The sequence below is a fragment of the Girardinichthys multiradiatus genome, chromosome 13 (assembly GCF_021462225.1).
Source record: "Girardinichthys multiradiatus isolate DD_20200921_A chromosome 13, DD_fGirMul_XY1, whole genome shotgun sequence".
Taxonomy (NCBI): Eukaryota; Metazoa; Chordata; class Actinopteri; order Cyprinodontiformes; family Goodeidae; genus Girardinichthys; species Girardinichthys multiradiatus.
In genome coordinates, this window is record NC_061806.1 from 33,158,547 (window position 1) to 33,177,087 (window position 18,541).

The 18,541-nt window shown below is 39.9% G+C and overlaps 2 protein-coding genes and 1 long non-coding RNA gene across 21 annotated transcripts in view; 1 reads left to right on the plus strand and 2 right to left on the minus strand.

The window, feature by feature from the left end:
* The window catches only part of LOC124879176 (collagen alpha-1(XIV) chain-like), a 262,372-nt gene that overhangs the window by 163,620 nt on the left and 80,211 nt on the right, over nucleotides 1-18,541 (plus strand). The gene's annotated exons all lie outside the window — the stretch shown is intronic.
* The window catches only part of LOC124879177 (CD209 antigen-like protein E), a 69,964-nt gene that overhangs the window by 5,836 nt on the left and 45,587 nt on the right, over nucleotides 1-18,541 (minus strand). For 7 of the 14 annotated variants that reach the window (XM_047383597.1, XM_047383604.1, XM_047383598.1 and 4 more), the window contains one exon: nucleotides 16,582-17,063. The exons of 1 other annotated variant lie outside the window; for it this stretch is intronic. In XM_047383597.1, coding sequence (XP_047239553.1) covers nucleotides 16,919-17,063 — 145 coding nt within the window. In that variant the 3' untranslated portion in view covers nucleotides 16,582-16,918. Of the gene's footprint in view, nucleotides 1-16,581; nucleotides 17,064-18,227; nucleotides 18,347-18,541 lie in introns of those variants that run through there. 6 more of the 14 variants (XM_047383592.1, XM_047383599.1, XM_047383594.1 and 3 more) reach the window with 1 other exon arrangement.
* Nucleotides 1,931-12,376, minus strand: LOC124879182. The gene is made up of 3 exons (XR_007040968.1): nucleotides 11,044-12,376; nucleotides 2,110-2,169; nucleotides 1,931-2,009 (listed from the first exon to the last, which is right to left on the minus strand). It is a non-coding gene; the product is annotated as an uncharacterized LOC124879182 (long non-coding RNA).

Here is an 18,541-nt window from a genome sequence, read left to right on the forward strand (position 1 = left end):
ATGTAATTTTGTCACACAGTTTATAGCTAAATAAGCTTCTTGAGTAAAATGTATTCTGCCTAACCCAAACATCATGCAGGTAAAAAGTGGCCCTATGTTCATTCTTCCAGAGATGCTATCCTGCAACCGTAGATATAATGATTTCTTTATGTTCTTCACACAGCTTACTACTTCTATCACTATAGTTTCTCTTCTACAATTTGTTTGGGATTATTTAGACTGATATGAATAATTATGTAATTCTGCATAAAACCATCCTAGTCTGTGAACACTCACTGAAACACATTAAGCAACCCTGATTTAACAGTCAAACAAACCTAATCTGTATAAGAATGATAATTTTGTCTGAGGAGAGTTTGTTTGTTGAACCAGATGTCGGAAAGAAAGCCTGCCCGTTCTGAATCTACTTCTCAGAACTGAAAAGTCATTCATCATTGTAACCCATTTTTGAAAACTAGCCACAAGTCAGCTTTACATGCAAAAAGACAAACTACAAGTACCCTGAACTGACAGATCAAAGTTTTTATCTCTACATTAAATGCTTAGATTGTTTTCCTTTAACTTTTGACACCTCATAAAATGATAAAGCATCTTGCCACAAATCCAAGTGTCTGCAAAGTCATCTTAAGGAAAGACATGTCGGTATAACGGAAAGCTAAGTCCAGGGGCCTTTACCGCAAATCAGAAGTATTGGTTTGTTAAGGTGAGCTCAGGTTAACTTGGGAACTCTCAGTATTACAGGGTTAGTTCAGGTTTTACATGGATCTACTACTGTCTCTGAAACAATCAATGCCCTGAAAAGATGAAAAGGATGGTGGTGCATGAACCTTTGCTTTTTTCTCCTTCTTAGTGTTACTCTGCTATGCCTTTATTTCACTTGACACTTTGTGAAACACAGACTGACTACTCCAACGTTTGTTACTTTTAAAAGCTGAAGATTAGGAATTAATGGTAATTAAAATGCCCTACTCTCAACAGATCTCCTTGTCCTATATCAAGAGTGTAAAAGTGCAGAGCGCAGCATATTCTCCAGATTTCTTGATATTGTCTGCATGTTTAATGTCACAAACCATGTAGAGCACTTTTTCTGTAACTTGTTATAGAGTCTCGATCTCTGCCTTCTGGAAGAAAACATGTTTTAATAAATTCTTCAGAACAAAGAGCATTCTTTATCTCTGTGTAGGTTTTAAAGAATGAAACTCTCTCTGATGTTCAACATATTAATAATACAAAGGTATAATAATATTAACCTTTATACAATACCATTAAAAAGATAAAATGTTTTGTTCATGCTTTATGTGGCTGCAGTGTTAATATGTATATTGATAAATCAAATTTTATGTGGTCTGCTTTCTTTCTACCTCATTAATGTGATTTGTCATCTTCCACAAAACATTTCTATTTTTCAAACATAGTGGCATTAGGATATTTAATGTAGTTTTTCGAAAGACCCATTCAGAAAAACTCACAGAATATCAGCCGGTCAGACCCAGACATGGTAAATCTATATCAAAGATCACAAAGATAATAACAGACGGACAAACCTGTTCAGCTTGACTGTTTATGATCACCAGATCACCAGTTTCCTGCTTTCAGACCAAGTTTTGTTCCCCTCGTAATTAAAGTAACAGCTGCTTCCAAATGTCATCCATTCATCAGGACACCATTTTCCTTTATAGAAGATCAGACCTTTAGAAAACATGTAATGTTGTTATGTGTTAGTTTGCATTCGTTAAACAATATTTCAACAACATAGACGCTTCTTTGTTTAGGTAATTCCCAACCAATCTTGTCATTTTTGTAGTGTTTTGTATTCCTAAGAACAAGACAAATCTGATTGTGAAAAATAAAAACCCCAGTTCTGGGTGTGTAATAAAGATTTTAATTTGCAGTTTTATTTTTTTGTGTCTTACCGTCAGCCTTCTCCTTTAGTCTGTTTACTTCTTCTGTTAACTGGCTGTGATTTTTGCTGAGTATGTTATAGCTGTCCTGTAGCTGATTGTTGTTGGCTGCTATTTATGATAAATACCATCAGTTGGTGTAAGGGAAGGAAAAATATTAAAATCACTGAATGTTTTATTATGTGGTTATTTATGAAATGAGTCTTACCTGAAAGTTTCTGGTGTTGATGGTCGTAGCTGTTGTTCACTTTCTGTATTTCCAAAGTGACTATTGGATTAATGGCACAGAATCCTTATGTTAAATCAACAGAAATAAATTATGAATATTACCATGAATATTACCAATCTTGTTCCCAGTTGGTGATAAGGTGAATTTTCAGTTTTAACAAGTCATTGATCAAGAAAAAAAAGTAACAAGTAAAAGTAAATATCTTACTAACTAATAGTGTCAAATGTTAAAATATGGTCAAAGGGAGATATAAAAATGTAAAGCAGTTTAACTTTAGTAAAATCAGGGAGTGTCTGTTATAACAATTCATTTAAATAAACTTTTCACTGTCACTAAGTTTTTATTCAGGAGGAAGAATTGCTGCAAAGTCGGTGACTCGATGCAATCAGCTGAGTTTCCATAGATAGAAACATTTTTAATAATTAGAATATTAGACTGAAATTCACTACATGGATTTATTACTAGAATTAAATTAGAATGTATGTAAAACACTGTGAATGTATATTTCTGCATATAAATGTGATCTGCTTAGCAGTAAACTACTTTGAGACATCTTTGGTTGTGAATCGGTGCTATATTAATGAGCTGAAGCTAATTAAATAATTAAGCTCTTCCTTTGTATTTGTTTTTGAAAGAGTTGGTTGAAAATGATTTAATCAATGTAAACTTGCTATAATGCAAATTCTAGATGTGCAATAAATCTTCAGTTGCTCTGTTTTTACTACAGTGTTCTTTCTGTTTCTATTCGCTGGACATGTACTTCTCTTTCACTAAAGCTGATAAAAATCACTGCAAACAACAGCATATATTAAAGATTCACAAATTAGTAGTTTAAAAACAAAATGCTTTCTGCCCCAATGTGATTTCAGTTTGTTTACCATTATCTTTACATTATTGCAGTACAGACTTAGAGACGTTGGTACTATCCAGCTTAACTTCATATCAGTTTTTCAATTATAGATAATGTTGATTTATTTAAACTGCTTCTCTGTGAGCATTGCACACATGATATTTAATTTAGCTTTTAATAGTGCTTTTAATTTTTAGCTTCTAATAAAAGAAGAAAAACTTTCATTAGCAGAATTTTTAACAAGAGCCAATAAATATTAATGTAAGCTGACTGAAAATGCAATATATTCTCACCTAAACCTGAGCCTTATAACTAGAAGATCTGCCTCCTATTCTACTGTTAGAAACTAGGAACCACCAGTAAACCTGCAGTCTGAGAACAAAGTGCTCAGTTAGGAACATATGGAACAATCATATCTCTTGTGTATGATGGAGTTTCATTATTAAGGGCTTTATATATGAGAAGGAAAAAGTTCAGGAACAATCTCAGCATCCTCCTCCTCCTGCCTACAGCCAAACAGACCTCCCACCCCCGTTTGCACCCACAGCTTTCCAGTCACCTTCCACCTCAGCCCTGGTCCCTTCTGCTTCTACATGTTTGTCTCCAACCAATTCAGGAGATGCTGGTGTTCTTTGCCTCCTCCTCATGCCTGTCTGTCTCTAGAGGTCTGGTGAACAAACAGCTGGAGAGACTGAACGGAAACAAGACTGCAGGTCCAGATGGTGTAAGCTCCAGAGACCTGAAGGCCTGTGCAGAGAAGCTCTGTGGGTTTCAGCATCACCTCTTCAACCTTAGCCTGGCCTCAGAAGAAGGTTCCAGTGTTTTGGAAGACCTCCTGTCTTGTTCCGGTACCAAAGAAAACTCACTCATCAGTCCTCAGTGACTATAGACCTGTTGCCCGACATCCCACATCATGAAGGTCCTAGAGAGACTCTTGTTAGCTCTCCTGAGTGAGTAAATAAGCAACTATAAGGACCTCCTTCAGTTTGCTCATCACCATGGAGTATGACTTGAAGATACAGTCATACACCTGCTTCAACAAACCTGCTGTCTTCTGGACAAAGCCAGCAGCACAGTGAAGATCATGTTCTTTGATTTCTTCAGTGCATTTAACACAATTCAACCTGATGTGGTTTGTCAGATACTCCAGAACACTCAGGTGGAGGCCTGATCTCCTGGATCAAAGACTACCTGACCAACAGACCACAATTTGCGGGACCAAAGGGTTGTGTGTCTAACCAGGTAGTCAGCATTACAGGAGTACCACAGGGAACTGTACTCTCACCATTCCTTTTCACTCTGTACACCTCAGACTTCCAGTACAAAACAGACTCCTGTCATCTGCAGAAATACTCGGATGATTCTGCAGTCGTGGGGTGGATCAGAGATGGACAAGAAGCTGATTACAGGGAGCTGGTGGAACGCTTAGTGACATGGTGTGGAAACAATCATCTCATCTTTAACGTGAATAAAACAAAGGAGATGATAGTTGATTTCAAGAGAAACAGGAAAATCCAAACACTATTTTCATGATGAAATAAGCAGTAGAGGTGGTGGGTAAGTATAAATACCCCGGTGTTCACCTGACAACAGACTGCAGTGGAGACACAACAGTAAAGCTGTCTACAAGAAGGAACAGAGCAGACTGTAGTTCTTGAGGTAGCTTAGATCTTTCAGTGTTTGCAGCAAGATGCTGCATATCTTCTATAAGTCTGATGTTAAGAGGGAAATCTCTTCTTCCATCATCTGTTGAGGTAAAAGCATCAGAGCCATGGACTTCACAAAGCTCAACAAGCTAATAAAGAAAACTATATCACTATTGGGGACTAGACCAGAACCTCTGGAGATTATTGTGCAACGGACTCTTCATAGAGTAAAGAATGTTACAGACAACCCTGAACATCCTGTTCAGGAAACTGCTATGCATCACCATCTAGGCAAGGAAGTTTATTTATGTAGCATACAAAAGTAAATTGAAGTGGCATGACAAAGGACAGAAAACAAAGGCTGGACTACAGAGGAGGAGGAGGGAACACCTTGAAACGGTTTCAACCCGTTATGCATCTCGATAATGGGGGAATATTTCTTTTAAAACTTGTCCACGCCTTGCCCAAGAGTCAGAGACTTCCTGGTGCTCTGTACCTTCCTCCTAACTTCTCGGAGTGTCCAGCTCAGCCACGGTCTGTCAGGGAGGGTCTTTTACAGTAAACTGCTTCTCACTGTGGACAGCAAGGTCCTTTACGCTGTCTGTTCCAGGGTGGACAATCCTAATTAACTTTTATCTCAAGTAGAAACTTTTACCAATGTGTTTAGTTAGTAGTTTAAATAGAACAATCAAAAGCACTAAAACTATCTAAACAAATGGGTTTTTAACCCTGATTTAAAAGAACTCGTATTCAGCATTTTTGCAGTTTTCTAGAAGTTTGTTCCAGATTAGTGGAGCATAAGAACTGAATGCTGCTTCTCCATGTTTGGTTCTGGTTCTGGTTCTGGGGATGCAAATTAGACCACTCTGGTCTCTTTGTTCAAAAGAAATCTGTAATGTACTTTGGTGCTAAGCCATTTAGTGATTTATTAACTAACAGAAGTTTATTAAAATCTATTCTCTTAGATGCAGGAAGTCAGTGTAAGGACTTTAGAACTGGGGTGATGTGCTCTACAGTTCAACTGCGATGTTACAATACAGTTGGATGTTGTTTTGATATATTCATTAAAGTTTATATATTAAGAAAGAAATATGTTAAACTGAAAATTTCTTTGATGTTATTATTAAAAATGTATTAACTCATGAACAAACACCCAAGTACTAAAAACTGCCATCCTTGAGTACTGATACCGATTCCCAGGTACCTGGCATTAGTACCGTATCAGTTCAAATGTGAAAGGTACCCATCCCTACTGCGGAGTTACCGTGATGGACTGGAGCGGAGTGGAGACGGACTCTATGTAAATTGAGGGGAACAAGCTTTACAAAACTAAACTAAAACAATAATTTAACTCGTGTTTTTCCATCATTTAGCCATTCTGTGGTGTTTTTGACTTCTTCATACTTATTTATATAGTTTATTGATTAAAGCTGCTGAATAATGTCACAGTTTACTATTGGACAGTTTTGGCAGAAATCAGGCTGGTTTAACAATTCAAGGTTAGACATAAGAGTTTCAGAGATGCTCCTTAAACAAACTCAACAAGATATGAAAATAAATGTTTAGAGGAGGGGAAGATATCTACTTAGTAAAACCTACAGCATTTAACACTCTAATTACTATAATTGTTTTTATAATTCAACTGCCTGTTAATTTTAAAGAAGTTCATAAATTTCTGTAAACCCTCTTCTGTCTTAAAATATTTAAAGTGATGCCAAACATAGAATTTCAGTTGAATGTGTGTTATTTCTCTCTCTGGTAAAAATTTTATTATCGTTCGTTCGTTCGTCGTCTTCCGCTTATCCAGGACCGGGTCGCGGGGGCAGCAGACTCAGCAGAGACGCCCAGACGTCCCTCTCTCCAGACACCTCCTCCAGCTCCTCCAGGGGAAGCCCAAGGCGTTCCCAGGCCAGCCGAGAGACATAGTCCCTCCAGCGTGTCCTGGGCCGTCCCCTGGGCCTCCTCCCGGTGGGACGTGCCTGGAACACCTCCCGAGGAAGGCGTCCAGGAGCCATCCGGTATAGATGCCCGAGCCACCTCAACTGGCTCCTCTCAATGTGGAGGAGCAGCGGCTCTACTCCGAGCTCCTCCCGGATGGCCGAGCTCCTCACCCTATCTCTAAGGGAATGCCCGGCCACCCTACGGAGGAAGCTCATTTCAGCCGCTTGTATCCGTGATCTCGTTCTTTCGGTCATGACCCAAAGTTCATTGCCATAGGTGAGGGTAGGAACGTAGACTGACCAGTAAATTGAGAGCTTTGCTTTTCGGCTAAGCCCTCTCTTCACCACAATGGACCGGCACAGCGCCCCCATTACTGTGGCAGCTGCACCGATCCGTCTGTCAATCTCCCGCTCCATTCTTCCCTCACTCGTGAACAAGACCCCGAGATACTTAAACTCCTCCACTTGAGGCAGGAACTCCCCTCCAACCTGAAGAGGACAAGCCACCCTTTTCCGGTCGAGTACCATGGCCTCGGACTTGGAGGAGCTGATCCTCATCCCAGCCGCTTCACACTCGGCTGCGAACCGCCACAGCGCATGCTGTAGGTCTTGGCTAGAGGGGGCCAGCAGGACCACGTCATCCGCAAAAAGAAGAGACGAAATCCACTGGTCCCCAAACCAGACCCCCTCCGGCCCTTGGCTGCGTCTAGAAATCCTGTCCATAAAAGTTATGAACAGGACCGGCGACAAAGGGCAGCCCTGCCGGAGTCCAACATGCACTGGGAACAGGTCCGACTTAGTGCCGGCAATGCGGACCAAACTCCTGCTCCGCTCGTACAGGGACCGGATGGCCCCTAATAAAGGGCCCCCGATTCCATACTCCTGGAGCACCCCCCACAGGGCATCACGAGGACACAGTCGAATGCCTTCTCCAGGTCCACAAAACACATGTGAACCGGTTGGGCAAACTCCCATGAACCCTCGAGCACCCTGTAGAGGGTATAGAGCTGGTCCAGTGTTCCACGGCTGGGACGAAAACCACACTGTTCCTCCTGAAGCCGAGGTTCGACTATCGGTCGGACTCTCCTCTCCAATACCCTGGCGTAGGCCTTACCAGGGAGGCTGAGGAGTGTGATCCCCCTGTAGTTGGAACATACTCTCCGGTCCCCCTTCTTATAAAGGGGGACCACCACCCCAGTCTGCCAGTCTAGAGGCACTGTCCCCGACCGCCACGCAATGTTGAAGAGGCGTGTCAACCATGACAGCCCTACAACATCCAGACACTTGAGGTACTCAGGGCGGATCTCATCCACCCCCGAAGCCTTGCCACCGCGGAGCTTTTTAACCACCTCGGTGACTTCAGCCTGGGTGATGAAAGAGTCCAACCCCGAGTCCCCAGCCTCTGTTTCCACCACGGAATGCGTGATGGCAGGATTGAGGAGATCCTCGAAGTACTCCTTCCACCGCCCGATAATGTCCTCAGTCGAGGTCAGCAGTCTCCCGCCCCCACTATAAACAGTGTTGGCAAAGCACTGCTTCCCCCTCCTGAGGTGCCGGACGGTTTGCCAGAATCGCTTCGAGGCCAACCGGTAGTCCTTCTCCATGGCCTCACCGAACTCTTCCCAGGCCCGAGTTTTTGCCTCTGCCACAGCCCGGGCCGCAGCACGCTTGGCCTCACGGTACCCGTCAGCCGCCTCAGGAGTCCCACAAGCCAACCACAGCCGATAGGACTCCTTCTTCAGCTTAACAGCATCCCTTACTGCCGGTGTCCACCACCGGGTTCTGGGATTGCCGCCACGACAGGCACCGCAGACCTTACGGCCACAGCTATGGGCAGCAGCATCGACAATAGATGCAGAGAACATGGTCCACTCGGACTCTATGTCTCCAACATCCCCCGGGATCTGGTCGAAGCTCTCCCGGAGGTGGGAGTTGAATACATCCCTGGCCGAGGGCTCCGCCAGGCGTTCCCAGCAGACCCTCACTATGCGCTTGGGCCTGCCGAGTCTGTCCGGCTTTCTCCTCCTCCAGCGGATCCAACTCACCACCAGGTGATGATCAGTGGACAGCTCAGCCCCTCTCTTCACCCGAGTGTCCAAAACATGCAGCCGAAGGTCTGATGATACGACAACAAAGTCGATCATCGACCTCCTGCCTAGGGTGTCCTGGTGCCAAGTGCACTGATGGACACCCTTATGTTTGAACATGGTGTTCGTTATGGACAATCCGTGACTAGCACAGAAGTCCAATAACAAAACACCACTCGGATTCAGATCGGGGAGGCCATTCCTCCTGATCACGCCTCTCCAGGTGTCACTGTCGTTCCCCACGTGGGCGTTGAAGTCCCCCAGCAGAATAATGGAGTCCCCGGGAGGGGCACTATCCAGCACCCCCGACAGGGACGCCAAGAAGGCAGGGTACTCTGCACTACCACTCGGCCCGTAGGCTGAAATGATAGTCAGAGACCTCTCCCCAACCCGAAGGCGCAGGGATACAACCCTCTCATCCACTGGGGTAAACCCCAACACGAGACGGCTGAGCTGGGGGGCAACAAGCAAACCCACACCAGCCCGCCGCCTCTCCCCGTGGGCCACTCCAGAGTAGAAGAGAGTCCAACCCCTCTCAAGGAGATGGGTTCCAGAGCCCACGCTGTGCGTGGAGGCGAGCCCGACTATTTCTAGTCGATATCTCTCGACCTCCCGCACAAGCTCAGGCTCCTTCCCCCCCAGCGAGGTGACATTCCACGTCCCTAGAGCCAGCCTAAGCATCCGGGGATCGGGCCGTTGAGGTCTCCACCTTCGTCCGCCACCCAATCCTCTTTGCACCGGTCCCTCACGGTTCCCCGTGCAGGTGGTGGGCCCACTGGGGGATGGCCTCGCGTCTCTCGTTCGGGCTTGGCCCGGCCGGGTCCCGCGAGGAGCAACACGGCCACCAGGCGCTCTCCGACGAATCCCGACCCCAGGCCTGGCTCCAGGGTGGGACCCCGGCTCCGCCGTACCGGGCGACGTCACTTGCCTCGATATTGTGTTCTTCATGAGGGGTTCTTGAACCATTCTTTGTCTGACCCATCACCTAGAACCTGTTTGCCATGGGAGACCCTGCCAGGGGCATTTAGGCCCCAGACAACATAGCCTCTAGGATCATTTGAGCACTCAAACCCCTCCACCACGTTAAGTTGACGGTTCACTGTGAACAGCAAGGTCCTTTACGCTGTCTGTTCCAGGGTGGACAATCCTAATTAACTTTTATCTCAAGTAGAAACTTTTACCAATGTGTTTAGTTAGTAGTTTAAATAGAACAATCAAAAGCACTAAAACTATCTAAACAAATGGGTTTTTAACCTTCATTTAAAAGAACTCGTATTCAGCGTTTTTGCAGTTTTCTAGAAGTTTGTTCCAGATTAGTGGAGCATAAGAACTGAATGCTGCTTCTCCATGTTTGGTTCTGGTTCTGGCTCTGGTTCTGATGAATGCAAATTAGACCACTCTGGTCTCTTTGTTCAAAAGAAATCTGTAATGTACTTTGGTGCTAAGCCATTTAGTGATTTATTAACTAACAGAAGTTTATTAAAGTCTATTCTCTTAGATGCAGGAAGTCAGTGTAAGGACTTTAGAACTGGGGTGATGTGCTCTACAGTTCAACTGCGATGTTACAATACAGTTGGATGTTGTTTTGATATATTCATTAAAGTTTATATATTAAGAAAGAAATATGTTAAACTGAAAATTTATTTGATGTTATTATTAAAAATGTATTAACTCATGAACAAACACCCAAGTACTGAAAACTGCCATCCTTGAGTACTGATACCGATTCCCAGGTACCTGGCATTAGTACCGTATCAGTTCAAATGTGAAAGGTACCCATCCCTACTGCGGAGTTACCGTGATGGACTGGAGCGGAGTAGAGACGGACTCTATGTAAATTGAGGGGAACAAGCTTTACAAAACTGAACTAAAACAATAATTTAACTCGTGTTTTTCCATCATTTAGCCATTCTGTGGTGTTTTTGACTTCTTCATACTTATTTATATAGTTTATTGATTAAAGCTGCTGAATAATGTCACAGTTTACTATTGGACAGTTTTGGCAGAAATCAGGCTGGTTTAACAATTCAAGGTTAGACATAAGAGTTTCAGAGATGCTCCTTAAACAAACTCAACAAGATATGAAAATAAATGTTTAGAGGAGGGGAAGATATCTACTTAGTAAAACCTACAGCATTTAACACTCTAATTACTATAATTGTTTTTATAATTCAACTGCCTGTTAATTTTAAAGAAGTTCATAAATTTCTGTAAACCCTCTTCTGTCTTAAAATATTTAAAGTGATGCCAAACATAGAATTTCAGTTGAATGTGTGTTGTTTTACTCTCCGGTGAAAATTGTATTATTACATCTTTATATATACATTCCTCTGGATCAAGATTAGAAAACACTGAGAATCTGAGTTTTGAGGCATTATATTTTATCTTACAGTATACGGTCAGGCTGATGATCCCAGCTAATATCAGTATGTACAGTAGTCTTCTGCTCAGTGTTGCACATCTAACAGACGCTTTGTTGGCTGCAGATTAAGTTAAGAGAGAACAATTTACTTTAATTCAACACATAAATTCATAATATTTAAAATAAATATATGTCGTCTTTATCTCATCTACTTTACTTACGTCCTTCTACCTGAGAATCATCCATCATGTCATTTATGTAGTTGTAGATATAAACCTTCTTCTTCTCCCACTCTGCTGTGTCTCCCTGCTTTGTTATGCTGTATCTCACTCTTTGAAAGAAATCTGTTGTGGACTTAATATCTAAGGACATCCTGGATATATAAAACAGCTGAAGAGAAGCTCAACTTAACTGTCTCCACTCAGTAAACTGATTTTACTCTGAAGACTAAACTTAATATATAGAAGTGATGTTGGTGCCAATTTTCTTGCCCAGCCTTCGTTCTGCTTTCAGCAAAAAAACTTAAAGGAAGTAGAGAGACTGAACCGGAACGCCAGTCCTTAAAGAAACAGGCGTCTCTAAAGTCTTTTTTTTTATTGCATATTTAGTCTTTTATTTCATTGCATATAAACACTGTAAATAAGTAAAATAGAAATGTGTTATATTAAATACTAATGCGACATAACAAAAGTACCTACTTAGTCACTCATTAACATAAAGTAGTTTCTTGCAAAAGTAAAACAGCTTGTTTGTGATGGAAATATTTTCTTTTGAAACTCAAGGCCCTAACAAGTACACCACACATTAACATGTCTATTTAAAAAAAGGACTTCACACATTAGCTGCTAAACTGTTCTCTATTGCCTTGTAAGGATAAACTGGTAACTTCTCTTTAATGTTTAGATCTCATCAAGACATTTGGCTTTGTTTATTTTATGTATCAAACATGTTTGGTTAATTAATGCTTTTTTAGGTTATCAATAATCATAGAAGAAGCTGTGATTTATGAAAACATAATGGCCAATCCCAATGTAATAACAATTAGTTGCTGATAAATCTAAAAGTCATTATTTACATCCTTATTTATTTGTTAGCCTCACCTACAGATTATGCAACACGGATGAATAAAAAACAGGAAATCTTCAACAAAAAGTTTCTTTCATTTCCATTTACAGTACTGTGCAAAAGTTTTAGGCAGGTGTGAAAAATGCTGTAAGCAAAAGAAAAATTTTTAATAATTAGAATATAAAACTGAAATTAACTGCATTAGTTTACTACCAGAATTGAATTAGAATGTATGTAATATGCTTTGAATGTATATTTCTGTACAGGTCCTTCTCAAAATATTAGCATATTGTGATAAAGTTCATTATTTTCCATAATGTCATGATGAACATTTAACATTCATATATTTTAGATTCATTGCACACTAACTGAAATATTTCAGGTCTTTTATTGTCTTAATACGGATGATTTTGGCATACAGCTCATGAAAACCCAAAATTCCTATCTCACAAAATTAGCATATTTCATCCGACCAATAAAAGAAAAGTGTTTTTAATACAAAAAACGTCAACCTTCAAATAATCATATACAGTTATGCACTCAATACTTGGTCGGGAATCCTTTGGCAGAAATGACTGCTTCAATGCGGCGTGGCATGGAGGCAATCAGCCTGTGGCACTGCTGAGGTCTTATGGAGGCCCAGGATGTTTCGATAACGGCCAGACCATCACTGACTGTGGGTACTTGACACTGGACTTCTGGCATTTTGGCATTTCCTTCTCCCCAGTCTTCCTCCAGACTCTGGCACCTTGATTTACGAATGACATGCAGAATTTGCTTTCATCCGAAAAAAGTACTTTGGACCACTGAGCAACAGTCCAGTGCTGCTTCTCTGTAGCCCAGGTCAGGCGCTTCTGCCGCTGTTTCTGGTTCAAAAGTGGCTTGACCTGGGGAATGCGGCACCTGTAGCCCATTTCCTGCACACGCCTGTGCACGGTGGCTCTGGATGTTTCTACTCCAGACTCAGTCCACTGCTTCCGCAGGTCCCCCAAGGTCTGGATTCGGCCCTTCTCCACAATCTTCCTCAGGGTCCGGTCACCTCTTCTCGTTGTGCAGCGTTTTCTGCCACACTTTTTCCTTCCCACAGACTTCCCACTGAGGTGCCTTGATACAGCACTCTGGGAACAGCCTATTCGTTCAGAAATGTCTTTCTGTGTCTTACCCTCTTGCTTGAGGGTGTCAATAGTGGCCTTCTGGACAGCAGTCAGGTCGGCAGTCTTACCCATGATTGGGGTTTTGAGTGATGAACCAGGCTGGGAGTTTTAAAGGCCTCAGGAATCTTTTGCAGGTGTTTAGAGTTAACTCGTTGATTCAGATGATTAGGTTCATAGCTCGTTTAGAGACCCTTTTAATGATATGCTAATTTTGTGAGATAGGAATTTTGGGTTTTCATGAGCTGTATGCCAAAATCATCCGTATTAAGACAAAAAAGACCTGAAATATTTCAGTTAGTGTGCAATGAATCTAAAATATATGAATGTTAAATTTTCATCACGACATTATGGAAAATAATGAACTTTATCACAATATGCTAATATTTTGAGAAGGACCTGTATATATATTCAAAATGGCAGGAAAAGATTAGGGAGAAAAACAATCTTGAAATTGATCACGGTGTAAACAAAGATCAGGTTCTCACATTAATATATCAGGCTTAAATAACACCTTGAAATAAGTTTTTATTTCTGTTCATTTAAAATTATAGTTTGTCCAGATGGAAAATAAAATCAGTATCTCCGTGAAGCTTTTCAGTGGAAGTAGATGGAAGCATGAAGTGCTGGAAAACTTCCTGATAGACAACCCTGCGTATTTAGGACTCAATAGGTACAGTGAATTACCACCAGCAGATGGTTCCTCAAATTATCACCGACTCTTCAAACTTCAGATTGGACCTCAAACATCTTGGATTCTGTACCTCTCCACTCTTCTTCCAGATTCTGAGACATTCCTTTACAAATTAAATACAAAATGTATCTCCATCTGAAAAGAGACTTTGGACCACTCAGCAACAGTCCAGTCCTTGTTCTCCTTAACCCAGGTAAGATGCTTCTAAACTTGTCCCTGCTTCATGAATGGCTCAACACAAGGAACATGGTGGATGGAGTCCATGTCCTGGATATGTCTGTAGGTGCTGGCTCTTGAACCATTGAGTCCAGCCGCAGTCCAGTGACACAGGTATCCCTGTTGCTGCTGCACCTTTTTCCACCACAGTTTTTCATCCCTCTCAGCTCCCCATTAACATGTGTGGATAAAGCGCTCTGATATCAGCTTCACTTTTTAAGTTAAATTACTGAAACAAAGTAACTTTTTTGATCATCTGAAAACCTTTTGTGATGAATTTGTGCAAGGGCAGTTGATCAGCTCTGTGACGGCTGTGGCTCTGTCTCTTCTGTAGATCAATCTAGACCTCAACACACCTAAAAGCAATAAGCAATTGATGCACATAATCTGGAAGTTCAACAACAGGGAAGGTGGGCTAAGTTTTCTGCTTTAGTGCTTAAAGATAACTGCAGCATTCAGGATCTCATTCAAATAAGTCAGAAAAAAAGTTGATCTCCTGTGATTTACTTACCTTGTTCCTGTAGTTGAGAACCTTTGTAGCTGTCAGCAACATTTTCAGCAGACTCGTAGATATTTACCTCCCTCTCCTCCCATTCTGTTCTGTCCACTTGCTCTTCTTTGGCATATCTCACCTTCTGGGTTGAATCTACTTTGGAGTAAATATCTGAGGACATCCTGATACGAAAATGAAAACAAAAGTGTGAGCAAAGTTTACAGCCGAAAAATACAACTTCTGGAATAAAAAAGACCACTCCCAGGAAAAAAAAAAACACACCCAGCAAATGACATCACTTCCGGTTGTTCCAGCGTTGTTGTGAAAGAAAACCAGGTGATGGTTCATCCACCAATGTCATCACTCATATTCCGATGTAGGAAGTACACTTAATGTTTGTTTTTTACTGGATTTCTGCAACAGTTTCTGGAAAATAAAAACCGTGCTCTGGGACACGTGTTGAGTATAATATTTAAGTTGAACTTTCCGGTTTCATTTGCAAAAAAAAAAAAGTATTTTTTGGTCGCAATTCTACAGGCGTTTAAAAATAGATAGATATGCAAATGTAAGCGACGTCACTCCCGCAGGTCATAAAAGAGACATTCCTAAAGTCTTTTTTATTGCATATAAACACTGTAAATAAGTAAAATAGCAAACACTTATTTGTTATTGTAAATACTAATTCGACATAACAAAAGTACCTACTTGTGAAAAAAGACTTCAAACATTAGCTGCTAAACATTTCTCTAATCTACTTGTAAGAATAAACTGGTAACATCTATTTCATGTTTAGATCTCATCAAGATGGTTGGCTTTGTTTACTTTATGTATCAAACATGTTTGGTTAATTAATGCTTTTTTTAGGTTATCAATAATCATAGAAGAAGCTCACCATGTGATTTATGAAAACATAATGGCCAATCCCAATGTGCTAAAAATTAGTTGCTGATAAATCTGAAGGTCAATATTTACATCCTTATTTATTTGTTAGCCTCACCCACAGATTATGCAACACGGATGAATAAAAAACAGGAAAGCTTAAACAAAAAGTTTCTTTCATTTCCATTTACAGTACTGTGCAAACGTTTTAGGCAGGTGTGGAAAAAATGCTGTGAACAAGAATACTTTCAAAAATCAAAGTGTTAATTATTGATTTTCATCAATCAACAAAATGCAGTGAATGAACAAAAGAGAAATCTAAATCAAATCAATATTTGGTGTGACCACCCTTTGCCTTCAAAACAGCATCAATTCTTCTAGGTAAACTTGCACACAGTTTTTGAAGGAACTCGGCTGGTAGGTTCTTTCAAACATCTTGGAGAACTAACCACAGATCTTCTGTGGATGTAGGTTTTCTCACATCCTTCTGTCTCTTCATGTAATCCTAGACACACTCCATGATGTTGAGATCAGGGCTCTGTGGGGGCCAAACCATCACTTCCAGTAAGTCTTGCTGAAAATAGTTCTTAATGACTTTGGCTGTATGTTTGGGTTCACTCATCTATCATTTTGTACATTGATAAAAACAAACAATCATCATTTATATTTCTAAAAGAATTCTCTGTTTAAAGTATATTTTCACACCTGCCTAAAACCTTTGCACAGTACTGTATAATGTTGGTAGAAGCCCGACGTACTAAATGGTATAAAGGCTAAACTACTGATCCTAAGGGCAGTTGTTGTGATTATTGCTTCACCCTCAGCCATAAACTGAACGTATTCAGCTGCTATAGTGATCCTATTCATTGTTATGGACCACTCTCAGACAGCCAGGACTGCTGTTAGCTTCCATTCTGGACTCTTTCTCTAAATTTAACTCTAGATTATTTATCAATATTATATTATATTATATTATATTATATTATATTATATTATATTATATTATATTATATTATATTAAACACCTTTAAACAGGTAAAACAGGAAGTAAAGCCAGAGGAGTCACACTATATTTCTGAAAATGTGTTATTTTAATTATTCATTTGACTGATTTTATATCGATATATAATTGGGTTAAACCACTTTTCTTGTAAAACAGTCAGATAAAGCAGATATATAATCTGAAACTGATAATAAGTTTAACCCTAAAGAAATATTGTTAAGAGCTAAGAACTATACACAGTCTGTTTGAAACGTCTCCACACAACATATTTAATCAAAGTATCATCAATAGTTTGCTTATATTGTTCCTCTGGATAAACCTCAGAGGGAAACTGAAGCAATGAGTTCTGACTTTTAAAAAAGTAAGTCTATGCTGTGGTTTCTTTTGGTCTGGTTTGACTCTTCATTTCTCACAAATCCAGTTCTTGTAATCGTAAGTCTTGTAATTGTAATCGTAATAATATGTGTTTTTCCATTTCCCTTCACCATCGCAGTATGTTGCATATGGCCAGTAAATGTCAGACTTTGGCCATCCTGTTCCCCAGAACCTGTTGGAGAAATAAAACTTTGTTAAACATGACAGATTTATCGGCATCTTCCAGAATAATTTTCCTTTTTTATGGCTAATTATTATAAATTATTTTATCATAATTGACTGTTCTTAACTGTTTTTCTTGGAAATGCTTTAACTTGAAAAATCTTAAATGTTTTCAAATATTAAACATTTCAGCTGTTATGATTGGCAGTAAAGGATAATAAAGTGACCTTAATGATTTAAACCATCTTATAAAGCAGTATTTGTTATGGTCTGAGCTATTGTAACTTCCTGTATATATCGTCCTATTTACAACCTAAGTGCTGTGGCTGCCTTCGCTTTCAACATTATTTGGTAATTGTTGCTAAAATTATCTTGACTTTGCTCAGTATACAATATATATTTCTTGTTTTTTTTTTGCAAGATTATTGGTTTATTTTATTTTATTTAGTAATCACTCACATTAGCTCTGTTTTAATTTGGTTTGGTTTAGTTTTGTCTGCTCTTGGTCTTCCTGAATGACTCTACTTGTGTTTTTGTTTCTTTTCCATGATGTTCCTGGTTTGTTCAACCTTCTTACCAATGACTTCATCTCTCCATATGGATGCTCCTCCTTCATCATGAATCCAGATAGTTTACCTCTGTTAGCATTAAATAGTTTTCTTTGGGGATGAAAAAACATCTTTAGAGCAGCAGGACAGTTTGGTGCTAAATTTCCTCTTTGAATTTATCCAAAGCTCTAAATGTCATACTCAGATTATTAGATCTAAATCTGATACATCATAGTTAAAGCAGATGAACAATCAGACTAAATTGAAAATATCATCTAACTGAAATCACATTGTTCTACTTGTGACTTCTTGAATGTTAGTTATAGTTATTGAACAAATTATACAGATTTCATAGATAAGTTGCTGCTTATTAAAAAAAATATTATTCAGTTTGTAACATTTATAGACAGCACAGGTTGGGATTTTAATGTTTATTTTAAATCATTAATTAATGCAACAGATACGATTTTGGAGTGCAGAACAAAACTTAAACATCTCATTTTAAAAATAGACCATGGTAACCATGACAACATGGTGGTGCCATCAACAAATATCAGTTCAAACAAATATTGTTCCTCCTATTAACAGTTGATTATATTTAAGTAGATTTTTTAGATTAAACTCACGCTTGTGTCAGTGGTGATCCATCCACCCATCTCCAGTCATACGTCCTTGTCTCTTCTATCCACTTGTATTCAAGACCAATCCAGGAATCTCCATTTCCATTCAGCTTTTTTACAAAATCCTAGTTAAGTGGAGATTTAAAAAGATTTTCATTAAAATGCCACATTTCAGTCGATGTAATTCAATAGTAGGATTGTGTCGTTATACAAAAATTAATCTAAAGCCTATAAAAGCAGATCTTGGTCATTTGATAGACACTTTTATTTCAGAATGGCAAAAGAATATGTGGTTTTGTAACTTATTTCAATCAAAATAA